Source organism: Pleurodeles waltl, chromosome 1_2, assembly GCF_031143425.1.
Source record: "Pleurodeles waltl isolate 20211129_DDA chromosome 1_2, aPleWal1.hap1.20221129, whole genome shotgun sequence".
NCBI classification, from domain to species: Eukaryota; Metazoa; Chordata; class Amphibia; order Caudata; family Salamandridae; genus Pleurodeles; species Pleurodeles waltl.
In genome coordinates, this window is record NC_090437.1 from 1,016,344,450 (window position 1) to 1,016,357,259 (window position 12,810).

A 12,810-nucleotide genomic window follows, 5' to 3' on the forward strand; every position below is an offset into this window, starting at 1 on the left:
TGGCTGCAGGGATGTCACAGCCCAAGTTCAGTATGGTGTTACAGGATGTACTGGATGCCCTACTCAAGCATACGAACAGGTACCTAATGTTCCCACAACATGCTAAATTAAACACTGTTAAGGCAGCCTTTTACAACATTTCAAATGCCCCACATGTAATAGGGGCCATTGATGGGACTCACAACGCCTTGGTACCCTGAAGGCTAATGAACAGGTCTACGGAAACCGGAAGTGTACATATTTGCTCAATGAACAAGTGCGTCTTGCAGACGAGTACATATCACTTGTGACAGCGAAATTCTCTGTTTCGGTACATGAATCCTATGACCTAAGGAACAGCAGTGTCCCTGCATTGATGTCACAGCTACAGGGAGAAAGGGCCTGACTAATAGATATGTGTACTTCTGTCCATGTCAGACATTTGATATCCCTCCCCAGACAGCCTGCAATATGCATAGCACTGTTTCCTATAGTCATATCTCTTTTCCCACACAGGTGACTCCGGATACCCCAACTTGCCCTGGCATCTGACACCTGTTAGATATCCAACTACAGGGTGGGAGAACAGGTACAGTGAGGCACATGGCCGGAAAGGGTGGGTGATAGAGAGGACTTTCGGCCTCTTGAAAGCTAGATTTTGTTGCCTCCATGTGTCCGGTGGTACCCTACATTACAGACTAAGAAAAGTCTGCAAGATCATTCTTGCATGCTGCATGCTCCATAATTTGGCCCTCAAGGCACATCGCACTGTTGGAGGAGGGGGACATTGATGCTGGAACAGTGGCTGATGCTGGTGACCCTGATACTGAAGAGGAGGCAGTTGAGGAGGAGGCATATGACAACAGGACTGACCTGATTCATCAATACTTTCGATGATTTCAAGTATGTGTGATTTGGATGTTATATGCACTTGGACCGTGTATTGGAAAAGCTAGTCTGTACTTAGATTTTGCATGCATCAAGGTGTGTGTGGAGACTACTGCCTTCCATCTTGGTTTCCGACCCAGAAAGGTTGCTGAATTACCATGAGGGGTAGTGGAAATGCATTGCTGCCAGTGACATGCTTAATGCTGGTGCCATGATGAAACATCCCTACAATTGTACCCAAGTTTATTGATCCTCAGTCTGACTGTCTGGGTGAACATAAGGGATGTTTATCGGACTTGTCTTGTTGTGTAGGCTTATCATGCTGTATTGCCCGCAGCTGTGTGGCAACTATCTGTTCCTGACTCGGCAAGAAGGTGATCGATAGAGGATATCACCTATAAGGGATCTTTACATTACTACACATGTGTATGAGTGACAATCCAGGCCTTTACATATGTGGTACCATAGCTGCTGGGGCAATCATCTTGTGTTTGTGTTATATTGCTGTTTATGTATGGATATGGACTACATGCCTTACAACATTAAGCCTTAGTACATGTTTGTTTCCCTCTTCAGGTCACATGTCTGTTTGCAAGCTGATTACTTAAATGCCTGTTGGCGCCCTTGCCACTGGATTTTACTACAATATGGATGTAGTTACACTCCTGCTGGAGATTCCTACTACATCTGTCACTTTGACATTCTAGTAGTCCAGATATGTGATTTTGATTGTTGCTTGTAAACAGAAATGCCACTTTAAACAACGAAGACACATACACCATTACTTGGGCTCATTTGTTGTTTGAGTGTTTCACATCACAGTTCAGAGGAGTGGGGACATGGTTTCAGTGATAATCAGACTGGGTTGTTCAGCTGTATGTTTCACACGTCCTGTATACATTAGTCTTGAGATGATGGGAACTTGGCATTGGACAGCCAACAAGGGTGTATGGCACACAAGGGTGACAGTTCAGGAGAGGGATCACTTCCTGGTGGGGGGATTAGTCTTTGCTTCAGGTCCTGCAGGATGTCTTGATGGTCGACCTCTTTTATGGGGGGTACCTCAGCTGCAGAGGTGCTGGTTGCCTGTGGGTACTCCTGCTGGGCCTCCATTCCTGTAGCAGGTGCTAATGTAGAGAGCAGAGGTGTTGTGTGACTACTGGATGGGGCCCGCTGTTGGGTGGAGGACGTACGCATGATGGTGAGGAGTTCTTTGAACACTCCTAACATGGAGACCATGGTGGCATTTTGTGCCTGCCACTGCTGCATGGCCTCCTGGTGATATTCACCCTGCAGCCTTTGGGTCTCCTGCAAGGTGGTGAGTATCTGGCCTATCTTGTCCTGTCATTGCTGGTAGGCTCCCAGGACTCTGGAGACAGCCTCCTGGCCAGTCGTATCCAGTTGCTACCTCGTCCTTTGGACCACAGTTGCCCTCCCATTGGCCCTTGCCCCCATTGCCTGTGCCCCTGATGCAGTTTTCCCCCTACCACTGACACCAGGACCGTCATTGTTTTGGGATTGGAATGTTGACTCATGCCCCTGTACTGTGGGGGCACACTGATGTATAATCTGTTCTTGGGACACCGGTTTGGAAAGGTGATCTCTGCTGTGTAATGGATGCCACAGGGGAGGGGGATTCAGTTGTGGGCAGGGTGAGGCTGGTGGTGGTGGACTGACCACTCATCCCTAGCCAGACATCTAGGGGATTCCTCCTCTTTTGGACCTGCTTCTAGGGCTGGGCTTTCTGTCACTGGCATCCTCTGCTGTGCGGCAGTACTTGGGAGACATGTGTAATGAGAGGTATTGTGTTACATGATGGTATTGTACTAGTGGTACACATGGCTGTATGCCATCATTGTCTGGATTAGCAAAGCAGTAATGGCATTGACAGTTACTTGACTACTGCTTCTGTTTGCATCAGTTGAATGTTGCTATGGTCCTATTTTGATCGACGGTTGGTATTGGTCTTGCTACTGTCATTGCCATGTACTGATGTGCATTCCAATTTGTTGTTGGTAATGGGGGTGACATGGTTTTACGTGCAGGTGCACAGATGTGAAGTGGATTTAGCAGTCATGCAAGGGTAGGGAGTGTTGCATTGTGGTAGTTGTGGCACTTGCTGCAGTGTGGGGAATCCATGCACTAGGTGGGCCTATGAGGGAATGGTGTTAGCAGGGAGCTGTGGCATGCAAGGGAGGGTATTGGGTCCATGATGATTTTGTGCATGTGAGGGGGTGACAGGGTGGTGGGGGTACATGCTGTGCAGGGGTACATGGTGGCCAGGGAGTACAGTTGACTTACCAGTGTCCAGTCCACCTGGTATTCCCGTCAGCCCCTTGTTGTGTAGTATGGCCAAGACCATAGGTAGGGGCCCACCTCCAGTCCTCATGATGGCGATTTGGTGTTATGATGCCATGGCCCGTATCTTCTCCCGTAGGTCGTTTCACCTCTTCCTAATGTCGTCCCTTGTCCGTGGATGGTTTCCCACTGCGTTCACCCTGATGACGATCCTCTGTCATAAGTCTGTTTTCCGGGCTATGAATGACTGCTGGACCTGTGCTCCAAATAGTTGCGGCTCCACTCTGATGATTTCGTCGACCATGACCCTCAGCTACTCCTCTGTGAATCATGTTTTTTTTTTTTGTGGTGCCATGGTAGTTGTGTTGTGGGTGGTGGGGTGTCTGATGTGAAGGGATACTGGGTGTGCTGTTTGTTGGTGTGAGGTTGAGTGATAGTATGTGCGTGTGGTCTGTGGTGTCTGTGTGCAGTGGTGATGTGCGTGTTGTGTTGCTTTTGTTGTTGTGTGATGAGTGTTCAGTGTGATGGTGCCTGTGATATCTAGGTGCAGTGCCTTCTGTCAGTGTGCTCTTGCCTCGCTATGTCAGACTTTCTGGGTGCAAAGGATTCTGGGGATGCGTGGGGGGGGGTGTTTTGTAGTGTTTTGGTGAGGTGTGTTTGGTGTGTCTGTGTATCAGGTGTGGGGTATTGGTTTTGTCCAATGTGGTGCAGTGTTCTGGTGGAGGTGCTTTTTGTCTGCGGCGGTTCGGACTTCCAGTGGATTGCCGCCGTGCTAAGACCGCTGTGCTGATTTGTGATTTGGAGGGCGGGATGTTGTCGGTGTGGAAGAGCTGGTGGTGAAAACGCCTCTTTGATGCAGTCGATCAGGCCAACGGTGTCCCATTTTTGTAATTTTTTTGGTGATGTTGTGTTGGTGACCCGTAATACGGCAGTCTTCAGACCGCCATCACTGGCGGTCTTTCAGCGCCTGCTTACACGGTGGTCTTTGGTAAAGACCGTCGAAGTCAAAATGACCACCTGAGTCTTTGAAACCCACTATTGCAAGCTACCTGCCCTTAAGCCAAGAGGTATCTCCTGCGAGTTATTTGAAATTTGGTGGACGGACAGTGGGATACTTGCTGTTTCCCCCATGACTGCCAGCACAAACTTGAATCCCAGGCATGCCCATGTAATAACGCATCCAAACAGTCAATGTTAAATTTTCCTTTTTTTTTGTGATTATTATAAACTGTATACTTAGAATTTTTGTATTCCCTAACTGAGGCAAAGAAACTTCGGTCATAGTGCTCTAGTATATTTTTATCTTCAACAGCTACTAGTTGAGGAAATGTGTATTTGTGTGAGCCTATGACTCTGTGCACCTGTGCCTCCACAGGCCTCAGTGCTTTTTTTAAACTAGATCTTTTATGATGCTTTTGTATGCTGGCTTGAGAGAATTAGTATGAATGCATTTTTATGTTTTATGTTTTTTTATTATTTTTGCGTGCTTCTATGATTGTATCACAACAGAATAAAGATAATTCTGATTCTGACTAGACATTGAAATAAAATTGTAATGAGTGTACATGTTAAGTATCAAATTGTTGGGCATTTTTTTCAAGCACAATGGCAATATCATCACATTCATTTGACGTTATTATGAATGATAGTTTTTTGAAGCTGTACCATTAGGCGATTGTGAAATCCCATACCACCACAAATATGAACAAAGCTAATATGTCGGGCCTTGGCTGCATTGCTACAGTCTACCTATTTGTTTTTTGTGCAAACATATGCAATATGCATAAAAACATTTAGCAAAAATATAAAAATAAGAGTGGACAATCCCCCCAGTTACCAGTCTGACACTAAAGTGTGTTTCTTTTTAGATTTATGTGCACATGATCCGTCAACATGCAGTCACTCTGTTAATGAGCCCCTGGCTGAAGTGGCCTGACCCATTACCCTATGCTGTATGATGTGCTTGATGATATCAAAATATTAATACTACTTTAATTGGCCAATGGGTGAAGAGAACTGGCAAAAACTCCTGTACGTATGTTTGTATGTATATATGTTTGTATTTTTAGCATTTGATTCTGGAAAATGTAAGGTGAACAAGACAGCTAAAACTTTTACTAGGTCAGACAAATCCATGACTTGATCAAGAAAATCATCTTCAGTTGGTGAGATTCTGTGAATCCTGAGCAGCCTAGCGAGCAATGACAGAGCGAAGTTGGTAGGAGCAGGCACTTTTTTTTTTTTTTGCTGTGCAATTTTGCCTTTAAATCTGTTTTGTGCGTGCTCCTGCTTAGGATTTCCTTCTACTAAAGTGGCAAAAAGACCAACCCCCCCGCCAAAAAAGTGAATCCAAAACCTAGTGGCTGCTGAATCTGTGTCAAATTGTGTTTGGGAGTTTGTTTAGCACTTGATTTTAGGGTGGTTAAAGAAAGATTGTAAAGTGTGCAATAGCATTTTCAAGTTAGTATAAACTAGGCCTTATCTGCAGTGGTGAATGGCAACTGAAGTATGTATTGGGTTAGTCTGCAACCAAGGAGATTGTGATCTGAAACGCAGCTTTATCCATCCCTCACCCAGTACACCAATGGAAGTCTAAGTGATTAGAGTGGTCCCAGAGTCATGTAAACAAGCCTTCTTGCTTGCCTGCCACATTCCAATGTCCTCATGTTAAAGGTCATCTGATCTATAGAGGTAGGGTTTCTGTTGGCTGTAAGCTTAGGGCTCCTCTTGGTTCCATGTGCTAGGGTTTCTATTTCCTTCAGGGCTTAGGTCATGGGGTCCTACTTGGTCTCTAGGGCTTAGGTTTTTTTTCCTATTGGCTCCTAGGGCTAGGATTCCGATTGACCCAGGCCCTCTGATCACTTGGTTTATTTAAACACAGTTTGGGGCATCTAGCCCTGGCGTCCAGGTAAAGGGTGTTAGGTAATGGGTGACATCTTTTTGGGCCTGTTAGGGCCTGGAAAGGACATTGGGTCAGAAACCCTGCATTGTCATCTTTATCTACAACTACTCCCTAAAGACTACTTTTCCTAAATATTCACCCCTCATATACATTTAACTAGTATTGAACCACCCACATCACTCTTATTCCCCATAAAACAAATTTGAATAGTACCTCTAAGTGAATGGAACTTGAAGACTTTTCTCTGCATTGTCAAGTCAAGTTTAGTTTCATTATGTCGGAGTTTTTGACAGCTGTAAGTTTACTTCATCCAGTTACAAAGGGAAATCTAGGCGTTTTGTGACGGCTTTTGTGACAGTTGACTGGCTCTCAGGTCTGGTCCCTACTTGGAGGATGATCTGTGTGTAAATTAACAACACTGATTAGTGGTGTTCGCTCACTTGTTACAGGTGAGCTTTAGAGATTCAAAGTAAGGCTTTTTCTGGCAAAATCTGTGATGTATAAATTATCTTTCTCCTTATTAGGTCGAGCCTACTAAACATTGCATGTGCTGTCTGTTGCCAGACATGATGTGTGCTTAACAAGAACATACAGGGACATTACTTATCAAAGGTTGGCTTTCCTGTCTCTTTCATTTGTCTTCTTCTTATTTGGCCCTGGCTTGCCAACCTTCTGTTTGTGTCAGCAATGGCACATAACCCCTTTACCATCTCTTTTTGATTCGCTGACTCTGTTTCCACTGTTTTCTTTTCAAGCATTCCTTTTTTTGGGGGGGTGGTTAAGCACCCCATGGTAATACATGTGTTTTCTAGCTGTCTCCCTCATATACTTTTTTTCCTCTGCACTCCATATTGATATCTGTCACCCGTGTGCTTCTCCCCATACCCCTCCATGTTCCTCTCCATCAAGTGTACTGTTGCTTTATCACCTGTGCTTTTCCTCGCCTACTCCACTTTGCTGTCTCACTTGTTGCTTCTCCAACCCACTCCCTCCTCTGTGTAGCTTCCCTGCACCCAAGCCCTCCTCTCTTGCCCACACCACCCTCTGTATGGCTCTCCTGGGGAGCACCTTTCTTCTCAGGCATTGTTTCTCCTCCCTTCTGCGATGTTGCTTACGTTCCCTCCACTTTGCTTCCCCCAAACGTGCTGTACGTGGTTGCCTTACCCATCCCAGCCTCCGTTGCATAATTTTGTTAACCCACACAAATCGGTAAAAAGAAAATTATTTTGTAGGCATGTGCCGAGAGACATGACCAATAAGTCATAGTGAATATTTGTTCTTACTTTTTTTTGTTGGGGGGTTCGGGGGGGAACCATGCTGCACACATGGTGGGTGATGGAGATTGTGATATCCTCTTAACTAACATCACAAACCTTGTTGATTCTGAAGTGTGTAGCTGCTTCCCATTTCATCAGTAGCAGCTTGGGCGATATGTATTTTGTATATATGGGTATACCAATACAGTACCCACCTGACTACAAGGTGGATGAAAAATGACTACTTACCTTTGAAGACTTCAAATACATGGAAATAAATGGTCCTTAAACTGCACGGCAACCTCATCAATACATACGATATTTCTGCACACAGTGTGCATATGAATTATGCATCCCCGCTGTAATACTCACCCTCGCTTAAGTTTTTCTCAATGGAGAACTTGTAGACCTTGTAGTAAATTTCCCGTTTTTATTTTCAGCTCAGCCTTGATCTTTGATAACCAGTTTCAGCGCCAGGTGATGCGTTAACGAGGCACTATGGGCAGACGATACCCTGGCTCCTACTATCGTCCCAGCAGCTCATGTATGTATTTTGGTGCTTCATTCATCTCCATTGTTTTACAACAGTTTAGGACCATCTTAGTTTCATCTCTTCTTGCTAAAGTTGTACAGAAGGAGAATCCACTCCATGAGTATGAGTTTTAAACGTTTAATTCTATATTGCATTGTTGTTCATGATTAACATTTATTTTACGCCAGGCAAAGCACATTTACACTTTTGTTTTTCCCCTTCTATGTGTTATCTTTGACCATCAGATCTCACTTCCTCACAACATGCTGCTTCAGTCACTTACCTTCACATGCCTCTCCTCATGATATTTCTGACTGATTTGAACAGTCCTAATCTTTTTCTTTTCTGCTTCCTAATCTCACATTAACATTGTGTGTATATTTCACAGTTTTGGTATTTTTCAACGAGGTAGCCCATTTTTCCTATTTTTTATGCTTTTAACCTACTTCGAGTTTGTGGTGGGAACCAGTGTGAAAGCCATGGTGATCCGAGAAAGCTATAGATTTCTGAAAAGTAGATAAAAATCTGAATTCTGCAAGGGATCGTATGTTTAGAACCCTCAAGATTTTCCAAAATAAACTAACTGTTAAAGAAATATTGAAAATGAGAAGGAAAAAAATAGTCATTTGTGACAGTGTTTTCATCTGTAACTTTTTGTTACAGTGGTTGATTTACAAAGAAATATATTGTTTTGTCCGTTAGACTCTTCTGGTTGCGGGGATATATAGGGTTTGTACCCAGAGCCTGAGCTGCACCATACAATGGCTATTCACTGTGTACCAAAAATAGACCAATTCATATGGTAAAATAGAGACAGAGTGAAAAATGTATATCTAGGAAACCTATATATTTCTGAAATTAGCACAGGATATGGAGTTTAGAACCAGTGGTTATTTGTGAATCTGTGAGCATCCATACTGTCATGTGATTCAGAGGGCATGTTTCAAAATGTTGAATTTTTTAAAATGTCTTATTTCTTACACACTGGCTTACATTTGGAAAGCACCAATACAGTGACATCTAATTGGTAATAACAAGTGTTTTACTATTATATGTTTCCACATGTCTTCCGATAATGGTACTTCTCATGTGAATAGGCCTCGTGCCCGTGACAGGGACTGACCCAAAATGCAACATAGACACATCACATTTTTTCTCTGAAAACTGACCCATTTTCCCCCAGTGGCAGTAGCTGTGGTTTTTGGGGCCTAGCTCAGACAGCACTTGGGGAACCTAGCAAACCTGTATATATTTTACACCTCAGGGATCCAGGGTGGAGTGACTAGCCTGGCTGTCAAGAGATTTGTTTACCTAGAGTCCCTTGCAAACTTCAAACTTTGACAAAAAACACACATTTTTCTCGCATTTAATTGATAGAAAGTTCTAGAATCTGCAGGATGGCACAAACCTCCCACCACCTAGCATTCTCCCAAATCTCCCGATACAAATGGTGCCTCAGTTATGTGGGTAGACTAGTGCTTGTGACAGAAAATGGCCCAAAACACAACATGGACACCTCACATTTTTCCACTGCAAACTGACATTTTTTTGCAATGGGGGTAGCTGTGGATTTTGGGGCCTACCTCAGCCGGCGCCTAAGGAACCCTAGCAAACTTGCACATTTTCTAAAACTAGACACATGATGAAATCCAGGATGTGGGGTGTCTCGTGTAGCTCTCACTAGGGTTTCTTACCCAGACGTCTTTGCAAATGTCAAACTTTGACTAAAACACACATTTACCTCCTATTTCTGTAATGGAAAATTCTGGAATCTCTGGGAAGCCACAACTTCTTTCCACCTACCATTCCCACAAGTCTTGCGATAAAAATGGTACCTCAGTTGTGTGTGTAGGCCTAATGCCTGCTACAAAAAACAACCCAAAACCCAACATGGACACATCAAATTTTTCCACGGCAAACTGACCTTTTTTGTTTGCAGTGTCGGTAGCTTTGGATTTTGGGCCCTAGCTAAGGTGGCATATAGGTAAACCTACTAAACCTATAAAAAAAATTAAAACTAGACACCTAGTGGAATCCAGAGTAGGGTGTGTTGCTTAGCTGTCGCCAGATGTGCTCACTCAGAAACCCTTGCAAACCCTCAAATTTTGATTAAAAACACACATTTTCAACACATTTCTGTGAGGAAAGCTTCTGCAGTCGGTGGGGAGCTGCAAATTTCCTACCACCCTGCATTCCCCCAGGTCTCCCGATGATAATGCTACTGTGTGGGTAGGCCTAGTGCCCGCGACAGATAAGGGCCCAAAATGGAACATAAATGCATCACATTTTTGCACTGAAAACGGACCCTTTTTTGCAATGTGGGCAGCTGTGGATTTTGGACCTTAGCTTAGTCAGCACGTTTGGAAGTCTAGCAAACCTGCACATTTATGAAAACTAGACAACCAGGGCAGTCCAGGGGTGCGTGACTTGTATGGCTCTCACCAGGTAATGTTGCGCAGAAGCCTTTGCAAACCTCAAACATCAATGGAATCCTCAAAATTCTTACCACTCAGGCTTACCCCCCTTGTTCCAATAAAAAATCTGCGCCACATGTGCAGCTGGACCTGGTCCGCTCGAGGACTCCCATTGACCTTAGTTTGATCTGTTCCTGTTGTGGGCACTAGCCCCAATCATGTATGTGGTGCAACATTTTTATCAGCAAAAGTGGGTAACGCTGGGTTGTAGGAATTTTGTGGATTACAGCGAATTCTGGAAGCTTCCATCTCTGAAATATCTAGTTTTCAAAAATGTCTGTGGTTTGTAGGTTTGCATGGGTGGCGTCGCAGCACGGCCTCAAATACTGCACCCTCCCCTACTGCTTATCTCTCAACATAGTGCTTTAAGTCCTTTAGTGTCCTGGTCTCTTGGCCCACCCACAGAAATAGAGTACCGTCCTTATCGGGAGACATGTGGGAAGCCAGGGTGGTAAAAAAGTTGTGTCTCCTGCAGCTTCCAGAGCATTCTGTCACAGAAATGTGAAGAAAATGTGTGTTTTTTTTTTTTTTTTCCCTAAGTTTGACGTCTGCAAGAGCTTCTGGTTGAAATTACCTAGTGAAAAGCCATGAAAGTCATGCACCCTTACTGTCTAGTTTTGAAAAATGTATGAATTTGGTTGGTTTCTGTGGTTGGCGGAGCAGACAAACCCCAACATTCACAGCTACCCACTTTCTGATTGTGGGTGCTAGGGCCAGCCACAAAAATTGGCTTCCCATTTGATGTGGAGACATGGAAATGTTACGTGGTTAAGAAACGTTTGGATCACAACAGATTTCAGAAATCGAAAATATAAATAAAAGAGTGAACAAGGCCATTTATGCAAACTTTCAGTTTTTGCAGGTCATTGTGGGAAAATGAGTGAGATCAATACAAGTTATAGCACCCTGCACATTTGCGGGTAAAAATGAGAGGGTGAAGGCTTAAGCTCCCTAAAGAGCATGTCCTAATCTACTAAGAACGTTTGTTTTTGACTCACAGGTTAGTCAGTGAGAACGTGGCAAATGTCCCATCCACCATTATGTGCTGTGCTGTGCTGTGCCCGTAATGCACTTGTCATATGGCAGACTGAACATCTACTAAGTTCTGATGGAGGATGAACATGACAAGTAGGACACATGTCACCCATACGTGTAGCGTTGGATGCAGAGTTCTCTGTAATGTGTTGTGTTTGTAAAACACAATATCACCTAGGAGGGTATCCTGTCGCTGAAGCAGGAGCAGTCAGGGCTGATCCATGCATTCACCTAGTTGAAGAGCCAATTGTTCATCTTTGTGTGGAATGCAATCATTTTAGAGGTGGCCAGATGTGTAGGGGCAGGTCGTTCTAGCCTTTCAGAGTAAATTAGGTTGTCAATTCTTATGTGTGCAAACACGAGACCAGCTGAGCAAAGGTGTCTGGAAGATTTCTGAAATCTGACGTCGTTTTGAGGTATACTGGGCCAGTGCTGTGTAAAGCTTTCAATGTGAGTGTGTGTCATGAGTTTGAAAAGAGCTGTGGATGGGGAGCCAGGGAAACTGTTTGACATGCAGGGTATGTGCATGTTGGGAGGTTGAGCGGGAGCCTGGTTACTGGATTCTGTATGGTTTGGAGCCATCTGTTTAGTTGAGTGAGAGAGTAATTAAGTATCAAGTTGAGTGTGATGCCAATGGGGTTGAGTTCTTTAGTGTAAAGGAAGTGATGGCATGCATATCTTTAATCCCTTGACTACCTGCCTTCTAACTGTGTGATAGCCCTGTAAAAGCACACCTAGCCTAAACTTTTCCTATCTGTTCAGGTTTCTGTCCCCTTCACAAACCTGACTAATATAGTATACTTGGCACGTGAACCTTTACTAACACCTTCCGTTGCTAGCTACTTGAAGCTCAAGAAAGTGTGTCTTTCAATCTTCTTTAGTGAACTCATTGTGCTAAATCCAGCTCTTTCCAGTTTGACACTTTGTGAATGCAGTTTGGGGGTGTCCAAGACTGCCTTGCAAGGCACACAGTTCTCAAACTGATTGAGCATATTTATGTTTGAAAGTAAGGCAAACATGCTGGGGATGACTGCTTAAGGTCACTAAACAACACTTAAAAAACTAGTAAAGGCTTTACGGAATTGCCATACAGGATACTCTGTGGCAATGTGGCTTATGTTCTGTCCACCGTTGTGTGCAGTGTGGTGACGATGATGTACCTGTCATTTGTCGACAGAACACCTATCGCATTCTGACGGTGAATAAAGGTGTCGAGTAGACCATAAGCAAGTCCATGATTTCTTCTAATAGAGGAAACATTTCTACGTCGGCTTGCCTATTGAAGTAGTGGCCCATGAAAGGTATATATCCATGCACAGCCATTAAAAGGTATATGTTACAGCAGCCTCACCTCAGTCAGTTTCCCAGTAGTTAACTTTTGTATGGCGCAATATAAAGCAAGTAGGAAAACACTGGGATGGCTGAGGTGGAAACAGTAACATCTAC

At 44.0% G+C, this 12,810-nt stretch overlaps 1 protein-coding gene across 8 annotated transcripts in view; it reads left to right on the plus strand.

Annotated features, from left to right (window-relative positions):
• The window catches only part of APBB2 (amyloid beta precursor protein binding family B member 2), a 940,970-nt gene that overhangs the window by 274,994 nt on the left and 653,166 nt on the right, over positions 1-12,810 (plus strand). For all 8 annotated transcript variants that reach the window (XM_069201881.1, XM_069201876.1, XM_069201871.1 and 5 more), the window contains one exon: positions 7,764-7,867. In XM_069201881.1, coding sequence (XP_069057982.1) covers positions 7,822-7,867 — 46 coding nt within the window. In that variant the 5' untranslated portion in view covers positions 7,764-7,821. The remainder of the gene's footprint in view (positions 1-7,763; positions 7,868-12,810) is intronic.